The following is a 21,208-nucleotide window of genomic DNA, read 5'->3' on the forward strand; positions in this document are numbered from 1 at the left end:
TTCTCTGAAATGCCCACCCCAACTTACAGAACTACACACAGCTCTGATGTCCATGTTAAAATATGTATACGTAATCAAGTTTCCCAAGCATGTCTTCAAGTCTCACCAACATTTTAGGTTCTGTGCATATCCAAACGGCTGAAGTGTCTTGCCAATACTAATTGTCCTATCTGTCTATAAGAAAACAGGCACTGTTGGTGAAACATGATGACTGGGTTGGAAAACACTCATCTAATGGCTAGTAGATGGAAGCAGGCATCATTACAGTCTTACATTCACTGTGAATGTGGCAGCTGGTTTTCTGCTCCTCTATGCCAAGTCCCAGTGTTGATGCGTACCACCAGTGGTCTCTAGGAAACCATCTACTTAGCCCTTATGCATAAAAAAGGAATCAGGATCAAGGACACAAGAATGAAGTGTTTGTGGTACTTCAGCACAACAATTTCCCAACTGAATTGGAGCTTTTCTAAGCATACATGAAAGGTCAACCGATAAGCTGAAGGGAAGGTGAGGCAAAAGGCATGGCCTCTTCCAGACAAACCATAACCCAAATTTCCTGTAGTGTCATGGTGAATGAAAAAGCAAATACTTGCACCAAGTAAATATTTGTACCTATCTAATTACATTGAAGCACACTTAGGAGTCGATTTACTAAAACTTGAGAGTGCAAAATCTGGTGCAGCTTTGCACAGGAACCAGTCAGCTTCCAGGTTCTATTGTCAACACTTAAACAAACTGAAGTTAGAAGCTGACTGGCTATCATGTACAGCTGCACTAGATTTTGCGCTCTCCATTTTTAGTAAATCAACCCCTTAAAGTCTAATTCCAGGTTTACCACGACTCCTTTACTAAACAGATGCATCTGAAGAAGGGAAGGCTGTAAAAACTGTATTAGCTGCATACAGTATACTATGCTGTGATTTAGCAACAGGACAGAGATTCCTGTCCCATTTCCAGAACAAAAATCAAGTCAGACTGAGTGCCGCTCAGCCATTCAAAAGGAAGGTTTGTATTTAATAAATACTAGGTTTCCTGTGATTGACAGAGTGAAGATTGTGACATCATCTGCCCACCCCTCCACCTCCAGTGTCAATCACAGGAATCTTGTATGCAATCATAAAATTACAACGCTTCCCAAGTAGCACTCAGCTTGACTCAATTTTGTTCCAGGAATGGGATTGTCCCACTGCTGCATATTGTATGCAGCTGATGCTACATACAACGTATGCTGTGCCTCCAGCCGGTTAGTGAAAGAAAGTTAGTTTGGGGCAGCTCAGCCCAAACAAAATATTTAAAGTCATAGTAAATCTGGTCACAAAAAAACAAAACAACAAACGGTGCTCAACCCAGCCAGACCCAATATCTGTGTGTAATAAGCGGTGCTGTGGTGAAGGCTCCTGTATGACTTATATGTCTGTTTTACGGGTACACCGGCACTTGTTCTAGGTTTGTAAGTCTTTATTAAACCACTGGGTAAAAGTCACAGATGCAACAGTGCCTCTACTATGGGGGCTCTCAAAATTTGTAGAGTTAGGAACTACAGAATATCAGGGTGCCGTGACGAGGCATGTATTTGCAAATATGTGTCAACTAAAACCCTGTTTTTAATGCATACTGTTAGACAGGTTAATTCAGTTTGTTTGCAGGCTGGTTGGCAAGCTGAGCTGGGAATTTTTCTCTTGTTGCTTGACATGCGTCACTCTTCCAAGTGCTTCTTGCTGTGAAGGCCAGTTAGAGACTGGGGCAGTGGCCATTGTTTATACAGATGCAACAGTGACTACATCTTTGACTTTTACTTGGGTGTTTAATAAACACAAGCCCAGGCCAAGTGCCGGTATTTACTCTTCAAAACAGTAAACCTGGAGTTAGGCTTTAAAGTGTATCTCAACCCAATAATAAAATCGAATATAATATATTTATTCAGGCCTTTTCACTTTAACTTCACCTGTTAATAGCACACTATCATAGGGTGAAAACACTCACTCACTGTACCTATGCTAAAGGAGCATTGTTACCCTAGGCCCCCAATGCCTGTTGTAGGCTACAGAACACCTCCCCTCTCTTCAATATCAAGGCAGGGTGTTCTGTAGTTCACATATATGAACTAGGCAGGGCTGATGACACTGCTCGAAATTTAAATTGTAGCAGAGGAAGAGTGCACAAGCTATTACATGTTCACTGGATTTCTCTCAGATAAGTGCAAAAAAAACAAAAACCTATTGATCCTAACAGATACAACAACAAAATACATGCAGTGGTGTATTGCTGCATGAGGAGCCACAGTGCATCTGGAAATGTGAATCATCTTGAAGGAATATCATCATTCAGAGAAACATCCAAATAAGAAGGCAAGCTTCTCTCAGTAGAGAAATGAGATCCATTACCTAAGAACAGCATATAAAAAAAAAAAAAAAAAAAAAAAACTAGCTGGGAGTGGGAGGGGGGATGTCCCTGAAGCCTTCCATTTTTGCCAATCCCCTGAAGGCAGTTGCGTATAATTCAGTCATAATGATTAAATAGCCCATGTTCTGTACTGTATGGACTAGGAAATATTTTACAGTGGGAAAAGGGAGCAAATATAGGATTTATATATAATTTAATCTGTGTCGACAAGATTTTAAAACTGATCAAAATTTTTAAATAAATTATGGTATCATTGGTTTCCCCTCAAGAGACACTCACTTTATCCATAGAGAGTCTGCACATAGTCCAATTCCCCTAGACAACATATACCCAAACAAACTTCCTTGACACCGTCCCACACTGTTGGAGCCCTTGGTGGGGTTTCTGGATATTGGGGAGCATGTGACCTCCTATATGTGACAGTGCTCATGCTTGAGTAGCCATTCACCATCACATGGGAGTGTGCATGACATCCTCCCCATCTAGGAGAACACTGGAGCTTAGACAAGTGGGGGACGCAGCAGCTAGGGGCAGCATGGTGTTGTGGTTGGGTAACATTACCTGCCTTGGGGTTGTGTACTATGTGCAGACACTGTCACTTTACCTTGAAATGACACAGTGAAAGCATCTTTCTAAAGACCCAAACAGATAGGACTTCAAGGATACCATGCACTTCAATGAAAAGTATAGCAAAATCTATTTCATACAAATATGCGGACAACTGTTATGTTGAAAATGTGAACACCCTTGTGTGGGATAATCATAACATACAACACGCTTGCCAGAAAAAAAAAAATTAAACGGTATCTAGTTTATTACATATAGAAAGATTTTCCAGAATTTACAAACAACCACATTGTTCATTCCAGGGTGTTTTCATTTTTAAAGTTCAGCCAAGTTTCACTTTCTTCTCTTTAATTTTTTTTTTTCACACTTTTTTGCCTTTTTCTTATACACTATATACATTGGAAGACTTGAATCAATATATTTTTTTTACTTTTTACCTGTGCAATGAAAAGATCTGTGTTTATTCTAAAACCTGTGAGTATCATGTATTATGGGACTTTCAGTTCCGATAATGCTTTTAGTGAAAACTGCAGCCCTATCTGGCACAGAAGAAGTTAAAGCACAACACAGCCAGGAGTGCAGAGCTGATGTGTTATTATCAACGCTCATATTACAGCCTCCACTAAATAGCACTGAAAAGTAGAGTCCTAGTAATCTAGGACCCTTTTTTAGGTCTTCTTACCTTAGAAAGGAGAATAGTACCCTACCCTTTAAATTTTATTAATCTTATTTAGCAATTACCCAAAGTCTGTTTACAACAGAATACCTCATAGCCCCATGTAAAAATATGGGCTCCAGCAGGAGGGAAGAAAATAATAAAAGTACATGTATAAATCAAAAACCTATGTTAAATATTTAATTCTCACCAATCATTATTAACAGTTTGTCGTACTTAATAATTTACACCATTGATTTGTAATACAGTTCTTTTTCTTGTAAATTTCAGCAGCAACTTAAATAGAGTTGTGAACAATGTGCGGGTTAAGCGAGTCCATGGGCACCATGGCGTGGTGCTGGGAGTACCAGGTCACTGAGGTTGACTCCAACCATGAAGTAGAGCAGACTGTCTGTCATCACAGTGCTTTTTGCTTGGCACAACAGGGAAGGTGCAGTTCAGTCAGCTGACTCCTGAGGTTTGCGTGTATAGTAAACAATGTGAAGTGGATGCAGCGTACCATCTATTGAAGAGGAGGATGTGAGGTCCTAGTTGTGATGTGTGAAGGCTACTGAGAGTCCATAATCCCTTGAGCTTGAAGGGGTGATTTGTTGAGGTTGTGGAGGTTGTTTATTCTGGAAAGAACATAAAAAAAAAAATCAATTAAGTATACAAAATATGTAAAATGGCGATAATAGTCAAACATACCATAAAAACTACCATAAACATGCAAACCATAATAGTGCCAGCAAACAAATAGAAAATATCTTTACACAACAGATTCACATTTACACTGGTAAACAAGTAGACCATTCTAAAGCTTTGCCATGTAGCCTGTTGTAAACCCTGGGTGCCCTTTTATTGGTTCATACATGTATCAGGTGTAGTCCTCATCTTCTAACAGTGGAATTGATTTACTAAAACCAGACCGTGCAAACTCTGGTGCAGCTCTGCACAGAAACCAAATCAGCTTCCAGGTTTTAATGTCAAAGCTTAATTGAACAAGCTGAAGTTAGAAGCGGATTGGCTGTCATATACAGCTGCACCAGATTTTGCACTCTCCAGTTTTAGTAAATCATCCCCAGTGTCTGGGGAACCTGCAACTCTCTAAGGCAATTACAGTGGAGGGTAAAATGGACTGCAGCCTGCCTGCTGCAGAGAACAAGAAGTGTTGGATTAGAGTGGTATTCTGAAACATGAAAATCCATTATTAGGGGGGAAATTATCAACACTGGGAGGACCAATCAGCTTCTAACTTCAGCTTGTTCAGCTTGAGTCCGCACTTTACTGCTATATTTTAATGCCTAGTTGATCCCTCAGAAAACATTTACCCAAATCATCATTGTGCAGTATAATCATGCACAAGCAGAACATCTGAAGTCCAGTTCTGCTGCATGATGGCATGGGATAGTGTTAACTATGGCTGTGGGCTGCTTTACCATCTAAACGAATGGCAAGCATCTGCTCACCTAATGTTCCAACACACAAGGAGGCTACTAGAATAATTTTTATAAGGTTCCATTGGCTTTCAATACATGTTTTAAAAAGCATGCAAATGGTTTAGTAGTGTTCTGCAACATCATTACACAATCCAACTTGTAAATTCCTTTTGTTGCGCGTTCACAATAGCAAATATATGGCCAGTGGCATTGACAGATTTAGTGGGATGTAACTACAATGCAGAAAGATAAAAGCACAGACCCTTCAATACATTTTGCTAAATATACAGACTTGAGCAACAGATTCAATCTTCTGCCTAAATTTAGGACTGGGGCTGTTCATACATCAGTTTGAGGCTATAGTGCCTTCCCCAATCCCCACACTCCTGCATGTAGCCATTTGGATGAACTATACATTGGGCTCATGATAAATGTCCTTGTATGACACCTTATCACTGTATTGAAACTGCACTATTAAAACAGTTGGTTATCTGGATCTATAGTTTTCAGCACAGAACTGTAAAAAGGCCAACATTTCTCAAAGCAGACAAGATGAGAGCATAAAAAAAAAAAAAGAGAAAAAGGGCAGTCTCCATATATTCTGAAGAGATTATAAAACTGAATCATGCGGCTTTGATGTCTGCAAATTCCAATCTTTTGTGTAGAATCGCTAAATGACTTCATAAACTGCCTCTCAGTCTTGCGAAGCAGCATTACAACGTTCACATAATCTACTGCCATGAATCCCACTGGTTATGCCTAAACGGTTCATTACAGCCATGTCAAAGGTTTCAGAAACCATGGCTGAAGAGACTGGGAGAGCTAAAAAATCTGTGCTTAGATCACAGTCTGGACTCACCATTGTTTCTCATCAACAACAGTCAGTATTTCCTTAACAACCTATAAAACAGCTCACTACACAACTGGCTTAGAGCAGGGGATCTCGGGCTACACTGAGCTCAGCGTAGGATCATTTAATGTCACTGACATCACTGCTGGCAGCTCCAGAACAGGGAAAACCTGTGTTTAATCTATTTCCTACTTACCGCCAGCATTAGCTGGAGTCCCCGATAATACAGCTTTGTGGTTGGGGCTGAACATTTTTGCTAGATTACTCAATCCTTCCTGGCAAGTAAAACATGTAACTGAAGGCTACATGGGGTACATTTTATGCAATGGTGTATGTTTCACATCTGCTGTGAGGTGTGTTTTAAGGAGACTGAACCTACCTTTCAATTCTTTCACAAAAAGGCCAGTTCTGTACATAAGACACAAACAATATGTACACAGCGGGACTACTGCAATTCTTTTAAATAGTGTATTATATTTCATCCTTACTAGTTTCATAAAAGCAAGTCTTTCACTTAAAAAAAACAAAAACACTCAGTCTAATTCTATATTTCAGTAAGACTAGGGGCACTACAAGCAGATTAAGGTTCCAGCACTACCATACACATTAGGTGGTCTTACAGAATGCTGTAGACAAACCTATTGAATCTACGATGGAACCTTCAACATCTTTTAAGCTTCTCACATAAATGAGCAGTTATCAATGTTTAGTTTGCAGTTCAAATGCTACAGCTGGCTTGGTAGGTGACTGTAGTCACACTTCAAGATCTATAGCCTGCACGTTTTATTAGTGACATAACATGCTTCAGTCACTCAAACCAGCAAAGAACGGACTTTACTGAGTTATATCGCAGGGGGCTTTAAACTCCACAGTACTGGTATGCATTTTTGGAAAGGTACAAGGAAAACTTGCCAAACTTTAAAATGATGTACCAAAGCTTGTGACAACATGAACGTATAAAAACAAAAACCTGAAACTTGCAGTATATACACAAATGACATCTAACATTTAAACATGGCTGCCCTCTTTGTGTAAGTAAGGCAATAGATTACTAGGATCTTGCATTTTACTCCTAAACAAGGTCTACATTATTAACCCTTTTAGTAAAAACTAAACGTATTTTGCTGGCGATTGTCATAAATAAGAAAAAAATGGAGGCTGTCCCTGCTGACTGAGGTAAAATGAATATCTCCTTAAACATGCACGGTTTAGGAGATATTCGTTATTTATGACAGCCGGAGCATGCATGCTAAAGGAATGGCATACCCATGCTGTTCCTTCAGAGCACTGTGCCGTGGCCCGAGACTCCCTGGAGCATGCGCAGAAGTGACATTATGGCGGCTCAACCAGTAACACAGCCAGAGCTCACAAACCAGGAAGGAAGATCAGGTGAAGATGGAAGCCTTGTCAGCGGTGACAGCACGCCGCTGGAGAGCTTTAAGGAAAGTCTTTCATAATGTGCCAGCATGTGATGCATACTAGCACATTACCTTCCAGGGGATCGATTTTATTTTAAAGTGGAACTGAACTCAAAAAACTGAAGGTTTACTATGTTATAGGACAAATTCTTCTTGTTATCACCGTTGCTGGAGGCTCAGACATGACAAAGTAAATGCCCTGCTTCTACCATAGAGATACAGTGCAGAAGGCACAGCAAATTGGTAATGGGGAAAAGATCTAGTTTTTCATATTTTTTCAGCTACTACTTTAAAAACAGGTCAGAGTTCACAGCCTAGTGTACTATAGAATTTGGTATTATGCAAAATAATTACATTTTAAAAACGCAGTGTAAAAAAACTAATTTCAAATTCTGATGGAAGCAGAATTTACTTGTTGTTAAAGTGGAACTAAACCCATTAATTTAAAGCGGAACTAAACTATTGTTTTCAAGAAGTTGACATCATGGCCTCAGTTTGATCTTCAACTGCCATGGTGCTGCACATGTGATCAGGTATGACACCATCCATTTGATGGTTTGACAATTTAGTTGAGAGCACAAGCAAATGTGACAGTTAGTATTCCCGACACGTGTTGGGAATATAACTTTTTTGAAACTCAAACTGATGGGTTTAGTTCCGCTTTAACAGAATCCCAAAACCATTACATTCAAGGCATGCCATGAATGATAACGGTCACAGTTGCCTGTGCTCTCAGCCAAGCTGTTAAGCAATCGAATTACTGGCGTCATAGATGATCACATGTGCAACTCCATGGCAATTGCAGCTCAAAACACAGGCTAAGATGGCAGCTTCCTTGGTTGTAAAGAACAGAAGGGTTTAGTTTCACTTTAAGACAGTCTCAAAAGCAACCTACTGCCAATAGCAATCTGACTCTAGCTCACCTTAGAAGAGCAGCAAGAGTTAGAAAACGTTCTCAGTTCTGCTATACTGAACAGTATTGGGTTTATGTATATGACAAAACAACAGAACACATAGTGATCCTAACACAAAGCAATGTCTAGATGTGCAGTTAGCGGTTTCTATGAGAAACACAATCAGCATACTTGCACATAAAATCTGGGTTTCAGCTCTGCCTATAATTCTGAGAAAGAACTAATGAGGCCGAGAAAAGACGTCATGTCTGGTTTCATCTAACCATCTTTAGAAGTCTTGCAAAAGTGATCATTAAAGTTACGTTTCCATATGTGGAAGCCTTGTTCTGGGCATTGCCTAATAATTTAGCCATTACAGCATTCAAAGACTTGAAAAACCGTACACTGTCAAAAGGGTACGATTAAGATTTTGGTCAGAGCCTTCCAGACAGAGCGAGCCTAGCAAAAGACTTTCCAGAAAAGCAGACTAAAATTACTCAAACTTACTTTCAGAAAAAAAAACTGTTGCAGCCTTTTTGATGAACACGTACTGATGAATCTGATCAATGGTTTTAAAATAATGCACAATGGCTGTGCCTACGCATGCCACCAAAGATGTAGAATCCATCAGACTTGTGAATGGCTGCATATACTAAAAGAAAACCACAACCAATCTGCATATACTGAAAGAAAACCACAACCAATCTGCTTTCTAACATATCTATCCCTTATGCTAAGTTTTCTCTTCCTTCCACATACAAGATAGAAGGTATGAGCTGAGGAGGTTAGGGGAGCTGTAGTTGCTTGAGCACCTGCACATTACCTCTGCTTCATATATTTTCCTATTTCTTACAGAACTACTGAAAGCAAGTTTAACCACTAGCCTACATGGCACTTATACCCCCTTCCTGCCCAGGCCAATTTCCAGCTTTCAGCGATGTTTCACTTTGAATGACAATTGCGCGGTCATGCAACACTGTACCCATATGACATTTTTATAATTTTTTTGTGACAGATAGAGCTTTATTTTGGTGGTATTTAATCACCTCTGGGTATTTTATGTTTTCTTAAACCAAAAACCACTGAAAAATTTTTTGGGAAAAAAAAAGTTTTAGTTTTTGTTATAAAATTTTGTAAATAAGTGATTTTTCTCCTTCACTGATGTGCGCTAATGAGGCTGCAGTGATGGGCACTGATAGGCGGCACTGGTAGGTGGCACTGATGGGCATTGACAGGCAGCACTGACTGGCACTGATGGCTGATACTGAAAGGCAGCTCAGATGGGCACTGATATGTGGCATTGATGTGGCACTGACACAAGGCGCTGATGAGCACTGACACAAGGCACTGATGGACACTGACAGGTGTCACTGCTGGGGCTACACTGATCCTCAGGGTACACTGATCATCAGTGCCCTGATGATCAGTGTATATGTCCCCTCTGCGGAAAGCCGATTACCGGCTCTCCTCTCGAGCTGTCAGCGTGACAGCTCAAGCGGAGAGAAATGCCAATAATCGGCATTTCCCTGTTTACATGTGATCAGCTGTGATTGGACACAGCTGATCACATGACCGAGCCAACATATTTGGCTCTTTCCGTGATCCGCTGTGTCTGAGGGACACAGCGCACCGATCGCTGCACGCTCCCTGAGCCGCGCATGCGTGGTGAGAATGGGAGGACGTCATATGACGTCCTCCCAGAACGAGAGAACCACCTTGTGTCCATCATATTACTATATGGCGGGCAGGAGGTGGTTATAGTGGCATTAAGTGCAAAAACAAACATTATTTTGCAGCTTACCAATTCATAGATGTTATTGTTGCATTAGTTTATTTTTAGGCTTTCCTACCTTTATTTTCATCCGGTGGTCCAGCCAGTAAATTTGTTTTTCAAAATAGGAAGCTCTCCAGCAGAATATATCAGTTACAGAGATGAGCCAAACCATTTAACACTGACAGGACTACTTACAATGATCCGCTTTTATATAAATTTATACATGTAAAACAATATATATATATATATATATATATATATATATATATATATATATATATATAAATAAATGACACACATACATACAGTGGGGATCGAAAGTTTGGGCACCCCAGCTAAAAAGTTGTATTAATGTGCATAAAGAAGCCAAGGAAAGATGGAAAAATCTCCAAAAGGCATCAAATTACAGATTAGACATTCTTATAATATGTCAACAAAAGTTAGATTTTATTTCCATCATTTACAGTTTCAAAATAACAGAAAACAAAAAAATGGCGTCTGCAAAAGTTTGGGCACCCTGCAGAGTTAATATCTTGTACTGCCCCCTTTGGCAAGTATCACAGCTTGTAAACGCTTTTTGTAGCCAGCCAAGAGTCTTTCAATTCTTGTTTGAGGTATCTTTGCCCATTCTTCCTTACAAAAGTCTTCCAGTTCTTTGAGATTTCTGGGCTGTCTGTCACGCACTGCTCTTTTAAGGTCTATCCATAGATTTTCAATTATGTTGAGGTCAGGAGATTGTGAAGGCCATGGCAAAACCTTCAGTTTACGCCTCTTGATGCAATCCCCCATGAATTTCGAGGTGTGTTTAGGATCATTATCCATTTGTAAAAGCCATCCTCTCTTTAACTTCAGCTTTTTCACAGATGGCATCAAGTTACCATCCAAAATTTGCTGAAATTTTATTGAATCCATTTTTCCTTCTACTCGTGAGATGTTCCCTGTGCCACTGGCTGCAACACAACCCCAAAGCATGATTGATCCAACCCCATGCTTAACAGTTGGACAGAGGTTCTTTTCATTAAATTCTGTGCCCCTTCTTCTCCAAACGTACCTTTGCTCATTCCGGCCAAAAAGTTCAATTTTAACCTCATCGGTCCACAGAACTTGTTTCCAAAATGCATCAGGCTTGTCTATATGTTCATTTGCAAAGTTCAAACGATGATTTTTGTGGTGAGGACGTAGAAGAGGTTTTCTTCTGATGACTCTTCCATGAAGACCATATTTGTACAAGTATCTCTTTATAGTGGAATAGTGTACCACAACTCCAGTGTCTGCCAGATCTTTCTGGAGGGATCGTGCAGTCAAACGTGGGTTTTGAATTGTTTTTCTCACAATCCTGCGAGCTGTTCTGTCTGATATTTTTCTTGGTCTTCCAGATCTTGCTTTAACTTCCACTGTTCCTGATGACTGCCATTTTTTAATTACATTCCGAACAGAGGATATTGACATCTGAAAACGCTTTGCTATCTTCTTATAGCCTTCTCCAGCTTTGTGAGCGTCAACTGTTTTCAGTTTCAGTTTTCTAGACAACTGCTTAGAAGAAGCCATGGTGCTGATTGTTGGGGCAAGGTCAGATGAGTCTGGGCATTTAAAACCTTTGAGATTGACATCACCTGGTCTTCCCAGATGATGATTGAGAACAATCCATGACACTGGCAGGTCTCAGCTTTGCAAAGGGGGCAGTGCATGCTATAAATTCTGCAGGGTGCCCAAACTTTTGCAGGCGCCATTTTTTTGTTTTCTGTTATTTTGAAAGTGTAAATGATGGAAATAAAATCTAACTTTTGTTGACATATTATAAAACAGTCTAATCTCTAATTTGATGCCTTTTGGAGATTTTTCCATCTTTCCTTGGCTTCTTTATGCACATTAATACAAATTTTTAGCTGGGGTGCCCAAACTTTCGATCCCCACTGTACATACATACACACAGTACCTGTAAACGGATTCTAAATTATTAGCTGGAGCTCGGCTTCAATTAGTTAGTGTATTTAAATCTACTAGTACATTTAACCCCCCCCCCCCGACAATGCCGTCCGAAAGGTGTCTCATGTGCTCCCTCATTCAGAGTGGGGGCACTCTAATACAGTAGGTGCGTTACTGACCAGATCACCGGGTGAAAACTGGGGAAGAAATCTTAAAAAAAAAAAAAAATCCCTGATGAAACCACTACATTTAATGATAGGTAAGCTGCAATATATTAAATTTTTGCTTTTGGGTTTAATATAGCTTTAACTACATGTGTTTGGCAGTGAAGTTTGACAGCAGAGTGGTCCTGTCCCCAGCATCTCTATGCCATTATGTACTTACTAATTACCTGCTATAAGATAGGGACTCCCAGCATACTCATGCCAGTCAGCTTCATCTAGTACTGCCATTACTTCTTCAGGGACAATGCTGGACTAAATGCCTTTTGAACACCGTTGTGAACAGGCCAATAACCAGAAAACACAACAGTATAAGGAGAATGTGACGGCAATAACTAGGGAAGGGTAAAGAGGTGACCAGATACAGCATTGTGGAACACATGACTAGCACGAAACAATTTTGACTGGAGGGAACAAAATGTGGCCAGCAGGGGGGCAGGATGCTACTGGAGGGGAAAGAAGAATGTGGACTGTGCTTATTGCCAGACAGCAATGTACTTACATTTCTGGTATAGACACAGTAAGTGTGCAAAGCCCTACTGCTTCTTCTGTACATATACTACGGTGACGAAGGCAGACACTAACATTATCGCACAAGAAACACTACGGGCATCTCTTCAACTCTACCAATATGAATGTACAGTACCTTTGGCAAAAACACTGACAATTAAAGTATAACTAAAAGCAAAGCTTCTTTTTTTTAGTTTTAAATAAAGTGGAGAAGGATTCAAACACCTGTCATTTTTATTTCATTTCTATCTCCCGGTAGAGGGGTTCACTATGTTTGTGCAGTTTACCCATATCACCAAGACTGAAAGTAAAAGAAAATCTTAAATTTGGCTCTGTAACCAGAACCAGGAACAGAGGGAAACATTTTTCAATGACGACACTAGTTATAATGACATTGGTGACAGCCAAGGATTCTCCCACTTTGGAGGGATTTCCTCTCCTTTCCAGTTTTGGCTATGGGACATAAACTGAAGGAAAATAACACCAATGGGATAAAGATGACAGTAAGCCCTTCCTTGCCCTGGAGAAATCGCAGAACATCCCTGTATTTATAATAAGAAAAAGTGGTTTTCTGTTTTTCCTATCCAAGTCAAAATTCCCAGAGGACTACCATAACAGCCAGAAAACCACCATTTTTAGAAGGTGGTGAGCAATGACAAACACCTTATCTTTTTCATGACAGGTTTACTATAACAAGACATTTTTATAGTGAGGAAATGTCTCATTTGAGTTCTGATTTTAAACATCCCAATGCAATGTTCCCTTTGCTATGGGGAAATTAGAAACCCTCAGTGTATGCCAGGGCAAAACAAGCACAGTAGTGGAAACAAGTATTATAAAAGGTTTGTAAAAAGGTGGCAGGGACGTCTAAATGTCCATCAAATTTACCTTTATTATGGTCATAAAATCTGGTGATCTCGGTTTTTACAGAGGAACTCCATAGAGCAAAGTACATCCATCTCACAATATCTCAATAGCACAGTTAATGCAAAGATTTGTGCAGCTGCTATCACAATATATTACACAAAAGCTGAAAAGATTGCTACAAAGCTTGAAGCTAGAACATTCACAGGCTCTGCTCAAATGAAGCCATCTTACTTGTTTAAACTAGAGGGATACACCATCTATATATAGAAGTGATGCCTCAGCACCAACGCTTTGTAGCATGCAGCATCTTCAGAGCCAGGAAATGCCAGGATAAACCCTCAGAAGAATCCTCTGCTAAAGAGATGCGGCATAAACACAAAACAAAAAATGGCACAGATTTCAAAGTCCTCATTATTTCTGATTTATCAACATAACCATTTGATCAGCTAAAACAGGATTGTAAAGGAAAAAAAAAAAAAAAAAAAAAAAAAAAAAAAAGGGAAGGTGTAGGGTCAGACTACTATATCAATCACAAATCTAATACCAAAGTGCCTCATTAATTAACACCCTGGAACCAGAGCAGCCAGGCAGAAAATGCACCAACATCATGGCAAAGGTTTACTGGTAAATAACAGCTAGAATAATATCTCAAAACAGTACCATTATTCTGATTCTAACACATACATGCAGCAGCATTTCAATCAGAATTAGCAACATAAGCATCATATGCATATACTAATCGAAGTGCAAAAAAAAAAAAAAGGAGGAAGGAGGGAGGGACAAAGCATATTAATGACTATGGCTTTGGGTAAACAAGTTTTAAATGATTGCTAAATGAAGGTGAAGATAAAATCAGGTGTGGAGTTGAAGAGCCAGTGCACTTGGCTTGTAGGCAGCCAGAATCAACTGGCTCCATGTGGTACCTGCTGTTTAGGAGGGGTTTTTGTTTAGCTTTTGGTTGGAGTAGGGAATGGCGTTTTAAATTCTGAATACTGCAACACACTAAACCAGCGGACAACCACACCACAGTACAGAACAAAAACACAGTAACACGTAACCATGCATTGTGGTATGCTGCTTCCTTTACAAAAAAGGTACAGGTCCAGTTTTGGGTTTGTTGGCCCAGATGCAGTGCGTCTTCACTGACACATGACAATGGACGACTTGTGATGAGTCCCAGGTGGGAAAACTTTCCTTCATTTTCTGTGGATAGGCGCAGCAGAAAGTGTAAGAAAAAAATCTCTCTAAAATGAGGGCCAGTTCTCCCAGACAACTTTTGTCGGAAGAGGTGCCCCTTTAAAGCACAATTTCTGCATTCTGGATGTATTTCTGCAAAATGCCTTCCAGTGCGTTTTAGCCCCATCTTTTTTTTCTTTATCTCAATTAAGGATGTGTGCATTTCTGTGTGTTTTTAATGCATTTTGCCATGTTCCATACATAAAATGTTCTTCTACTTTTGTTGGCTGCACTAGAATGCACTACAATGGTGTGAACTAGGGCCATTGGAATCCATGTTAAACACGATAATGGAGTTTTTGATGCAGAATGAAAAATTCACTGGACTGCATCTGGTGTGAACCCGCCCTAGAAGATTTTCCGTGTCTGTTCTGGTGATCGCTGCAAAAGTGTGGATCACTTTCTCTGGTAGAGACAACTGCCACCTGGACAGCAAGAGAGTGTGAACCTTCCCTATCAGCTGGAGCAGTGCCACAGATATCCCCAAGCATCACTTTGATTGCTATATAAATAGCTGTTCCCTGCCAAAGGATTACATTATATTTAAATTATGAGCAGCAGTAAAATATCGAGTCAACCTGTCTTGAATGAACTTCAACACAAAGAAAATAATTCTAATCCTGTATATGGAGAAAAACAGTGACATCACAGCAGATATAAACTTGCTCCTGTTATTTGTCACTCATCATTTACAGATACTGTATACACAGCTCCAAGTATCCCTGAATGCCACTGGTGTTTGATGAATTCACATCTGTAAGATATTTGCATGGAGAACAAAATATGCAAGGAAAAGTACATTGTGAGCAATTCAAATTATTCAGCAGTCTCAAGACTATAGTAAAACAATGAAACTTTCCCATGATCCAAGTATTTCATGTAGCCATGCCCCTCTCACAAGAACACCAAAATGCCAACGGCTCTAAAACAAGCCCTCAACACGAGGTACTGCGTGCTCCTCTAATGGCAGAGTTAATGTGGCAAGACTAAAATCCATATTCAAGAGCAGCTTTGGCAGGCCACAAGTATGTGTATGCAATCACATGTTCACAGACACATTATACTCCCCCAGGCAGGTATTTCTTACTGGGCCAAATGTGTATACAACACATTTAAACCTGGGAAGAACTAGTTTTTCTTGGTTGAGACATACAGTATATCTATATTACTTCAGATGTAAGCGGTTTAACTCCAGTAAAAGCCATTATTCCTGGGTGCACACATTAGCCAACAAAGCTAGAATGCTTACCAGACACAATGATGTTCAGCCCAGTTTTATGATGGTTACATTCATGCAACTGAAACAACTCTTTGCCTAGAGCTCTGCCCTTCTGGAACTTACCAATGTTACTATGAGAAACAAGATACATACGTTTGTGGCTTTCACCTTCATTCCTTAAACCCTGGTTCACATATATGTGAATTGGATGCATTTTGAACCACACCCGATTTGCATGACAGGTGAGCCAAAAGGCTCACAAAAAAGGCATATGTGGAGCCGACCAAAGTGCGATTTCAAAAAGAGAGTCTGGTACGATTTTCAGTCAGGTTCAGGTGTGATTTCCAATGTCATACACTTTAACAATTGTCACCTATATCACTGAATGAAGTCGCACCAGACAGGGCTTAAAATCTTGCCGCAAACCAATCCCGCACATATGTGAGCCCAGGTTGAACGGATTTCACTTCATTTGATCTCACAAGGCAAGGCATATTTGTCCTCTACAATTCTTGCACATTGCTAAGATCTACAAACCAGAATTCTAACAAATTAAGCTGGCTTTGAACGTATGCATTGGGGTTAAACAAGTGTTTTACTGCGATGCTGCAATGCTCAATCAGCAATGCCATGCATTTGGAATGGTATTCCTCTGCAATTTGCAAACACACTTCAATGCACGTGTTTCAGTACACAACACACATGACAGACATCTGCATTGAATACAATTTTTTTAGCTGCTTCTAGAAGAGTTTAGCATTTTGCCTGAAAAATCAGTTATGTGTCCATGCACATTAGAGGCATATGTGTAGGCTCAGAGTTTAGAGGCAAAAAATTTAAAAAACACCACGCTTCTGTTTACAGTCAGAGAAGATTGCTGGTAGAAAAAAAATTCTATACGTCCATAAACTTTCCTAAATTTCTGTACAAAAAAAAAAAAAACAAAAAAACAAAAAACCCAACACCACACTATATGAGCAATTTTTGCCATTTTAAGCCCAATGTGCATGGACCCTTAGGTCAGTTTTAATGAATTGGTTTCCAATCATTCTTAGCAAGGAAAACGTGAAGCTGTCCCGAAACTGGCGCTGCCCATAGATGAATAGAATTTTGATCAAATTTGTATGAAAATTCTCAGAACATTCAAATCTCACTTGAAAGATTGTTTACTTTTAAACACTTGATTTTGGAACGGAGTTTTCTGAATGAAAACCACATACATGCACCTTCAAAATTTCTCATCACTGCAGTCGAAACGACTGTCAATTTGAACTACTAATGACTAGGAAAAAAAGGAAGGAACTTTCTTAGAACATTTCTTTTCCTAAGAATTTTCATTTGAAAATTCTACCCATCTATGGCCAGCGTAAAGAAATAAATTAGTGTGTAGTGAGGGTATGGTCAGTTGACTGAACATCTTGATCCTCCCCTTCTTTTACTGTCCCCAATCCATCTGCTGATAGAACAGAGCCTTGGGGGCAAGCTGCACATACTCAGTTTGGTATGTATTGTTAGAGATATTTTTTTCTCTTTGGAGAGTGCATGTGATTAACAAAGGGCCAATCAGCATTGTCCAAAGGGTCAGGGGTTATGCAGCCTCACAGGACAATCAGGGTAGAATGAAAACTCCTCCTACAATATTTAACCAGTGCTCTGCTGGACACTGAAAGCAGTCACAAGACTGCTATATACTACTGATGAGAAACGGCATTTAGCATTTTATATTTACTAAAATAATTGCATTTCCATGTTGTGTGTACTGTGGGAGACCAGATATAGTGAAAGCAGGGTCCTGGGTCTAGCAACACTTTAATGTTGCAGCCTGCAGAGAAATTATGTAGAAATTAAAAAACACCTTTATTAGTAAACACTGTTTAAGCCTAATAAAAACACAAAACTTAGTTTCTCAAGGCTTGAGAATGAAGTCCTTCTGCGTAGGATCAATAACGCCAGAGAGAATACATATTTATGAACAACCACTAAGGAAGTTATTTGAACACTTGACATCTCCAACTCTGTTTAGCACTTGCACATCACAAGAGTCCTTTCCTAGGTTTGACTTTGAATGGTGCTGAAGTGCTCTTGGGGTAAGGTTACGCATAAAGTAAGGCAAGAAGCAAAGAGGGAGTGTACCAGCCAATACTTCCCCTGGATTCTCACAGGACTGATTCAAAGCACTCTGCTCCTGGAATGCTGCCAGCTGGGGAACATGACGCACTCACTAGCATCAAAACGCATGTGGGCCAGCATGTGTGACAGATGCATTATTTTTAAACCACTCCTAAGGAGGGGGAAAAGGAAATGGCCTATAACTGTTCATTAATTATACTTAAGGACTGAGGACAAAAGAGAACCATCTGCAACATACATGGAGTGGTCATGGTACAATCGATTATTTATTGCATAACACTTGTGCAAGTGATTAGCCTCTATCGTGCAGACTGCATTAGGTAGCACTAAATACCGCAATGGCAATAGTCAAAATGTTTTACAGATGCTTATCCAACAATCCAAAGAAATGTATATTAACAACCTTTACATAGGATTGATCCAAGACCTGAACATGCCCAATCTTCCAGCTCCAGATATTAAATCCACTTTATGTACTAAATGCCCTTGCAAACCCAGTTACTGCCTTGTAAAAGCAGCAGTAACATCATTACCGTGCTGTACATAGCCAGTGCAGGGAGCAGAGCTGTGGGAGGTACTCAGCAGACTCCAGACCCTCTACAAGCTGAATGCAGAAAACTATAGTAGGGTGCGGAAACAAGACCAGTCACCCTGCACAAGACAAGGGAGGGGGAGATAGTAGCAGTGAGTGGTCATTTTAAGATGAAGCTCCAGCACAGAAGGAAGGAAAAAGGCAAAGACTACTACACAGGACTAGAAGAAATACACAAAAAAAAAAAAAGGAAAAATACACATTCCTTTTGCATTTACACAAGATTTGCTTTTTCTGAAGTGGGGTTTGAATAAAGCAAAATTATAACTTGGCTGTCTTCTGGGAAAACATTCATTTTTACCATACAATTGTAAAGAAAAAAGTCAGTGCTAGTTGATATGTAGAATTGTCCAGAATCAACTGTGCCTGGAATGACGCTAGCAGCAGGAGGATAAAATCTTGCTTGGTGCGATGGGAACGCCTGAAGAAAAAAAAAAAAAAAAAAAAACCACAAGGCACTGCAGGTCTTCTGAGGTGACTTTGACACTGCTCAGGAAACACCTTGTCTGGTCTGGGCTTAGGACATAAAACAGTAAAAACCAATGATCAGGCAGTCAGTCAATTGACTAAATAGAAATCTTTTGATGTTAGGACTACTAGTAACATTCTGACTGGCTTTTCAGCTTGCACCATTTTGCATTGCATTATTGTTCTTTTCATTCCCCATTAAATTAGCTTAAATGTGTATCAAACAATAGACTATAATAGTGATTTGATAAACTAGGGAAAAAAGGCAAAAAGAACTGTAATGAGGAACATACGTGCACAATGGCTTTTCTACCAAAAGTACAGCAGATGCTGCACGTTTTGAGACATTAAACACTAATTAGAAAATGCTTCCTATTGCGCCCAGATCCTGCAGAACCCCCCCAAGTTCCATGAAGTTGTAGCATGCAGAATCATTGACACACCAAACCATACTGAATAGAGAAGTGCAAGCTAAGCAGGCGCATGAGCAGCGCTCTACACAACATAGCTGTATGCTTCAAAAGCAGCCACTCTTCAGAGCTGCCATGGCACAGCAAGGGACATCAGATTTGCCTGGGGTACAACCCACTAATGGCTTTTACATGTCAAGCATTTATTTTCATCGTATTGTCACAAAAATAATTTTTAAAATAATCTGTTAGCAAGACAAAAAGGGAACACAATCAGTTTTGGGACTCATTATGTACTCCATACAAGGGTAGATGGAAATCACGAGAAGAATAAAAGAAAAAAAAAACAAAAAGAAAAAAAAAATTAAAGTAGAACTATAGGCAAAACATTGTTTTTTCATTTTGGACAGAGAGTAAGGGAGGGTTTTAACCACTGTCAGGTTTTTTTTTTTCGCCATCTGTGTCCCATTATGGAAATTTCCCTTCACTTAAAATCCCATAGCCAAACAGGTAGTGAGAGGAAACCCTGCAAATTAAGAACTAGTGTCCCCACTGGAAGACGATAATGGTAAACAGGACAAATAAAGAGGGTGAATCTCCTAAACAGGGGCACAGACCGCAATAATTGCTGGCAGTTGTTCGAAACCCTCACCACTATCCAAAACTAAAAGAAGGTTTTGCCCTAATTTATACTTTAAAGGCCACATGTACATGTTTACCTCCCCTAGCAGCAGAAAACCACTATACGCATTAATGCGTGTAAAGGCAGCACCGCGTTTAGCACATTTATTCATTTGATTGGCCAAAGTATTTTCCATCGACATGAATAAAAGCCCAAGCACTAAATGCGGCTAGGCAAAAAACCCCCCCCAAAAAAAAAAAAAAACACACAACACGTTCCTCTCCTGAACGTGATTCCTCCGTGTTCAGGAGAGGAACGTTTAACTGCTCCTAAACACTGGTAAAAGCCTATGTGTACATGGACACATAGGCTTTTATTGAGTTGAGCTCAGCGGCTTTGGCAAAAAACCCCCCCCCCAAAAAAAAAAAAAAAAAAAAACACGCCAAATGCTCCCAAACTCACATTTAGAATCAGCAGTGTACATGAGGCCTTATTTGCTCACTGCTAGAACACTGCTGACATCAAAGAAAGGAAACATTAATGTGTATCTACAGTATATCTGTGCATACTAGAAATCAAAGATACATTGTTTGTGTAGAACCCAATAATTTTTTGGAAGGAGTAAAAAAAAAAAAAAAAAAAAAAAAAAAAAAATTACAGAAATGAATCCATGTACATTTTGTATGTTAACCATTTCAATACATATGAAAATCATAGGTGTCATTTGTAAACCTAAGATAGAACGTATATTTCTTGCTCTATGACAAGCTATCAAGACTTAATTATAAATGTAATATCTTAAGGCAAATATGCGTGAATAAAATGGTATGAAGACTAGCATTGGGATTTCAGCTTATGGAGGCAAAAGAGAAGGTAAAATATAGCACATTTCACAGCAGAAAGCAATTTCCTAGAGAATCAACCCTCAATTGACCCCAAAGCCAGTCAACCTTTTCACTACACAGTAATGAAATAGTCAGCTTTACAAATAGAAATAGAACCATGAAA

At 39.6% G+C, this 21,208-nt stretch overlaps 1 protein-coding gene across 1 annotated transcript in view; it reads right to left on the minus strand.

The window, feature by feature from the left end:
- Positions 1 to 3,194: 3,194 nt before the first annotated feature.
- IRS1 (insulin receptor substrate 1) overlaps positions 3,195 to 21,208 on the minus strand; it is a 59,302-nt gene continuing 41,288 nt past the window's right edge. Inside the window, exon 2 of the mRNA XM_089672581.1 lies at positions 3,195 to 4,260. Coding sequence (XP_089528707.1) covers positions 4,256 to 4,260 — 5 coding nt within the window. The 3' untranslated portion in view covers positions 3,195 to 4,255. The remainder of the gene's footprint in view (positions 4,261 to 21,208) is intronic.

Source organism: Staurois parvus, unplaced genomic scaffold (genome assembly GCF_062004578.1).
Source record: "Staurois parvus isolate SC_StPar_1 unplaced genomic scaffold, SC_StPar_1.0 ptg000131l, whole genome shotgun sequence".
Lineage (NCBI taxonomy): Eukaryota > Metazoa > Chordata > Amphibia > Anura > Ranidae > Staurois > Staurois parvus.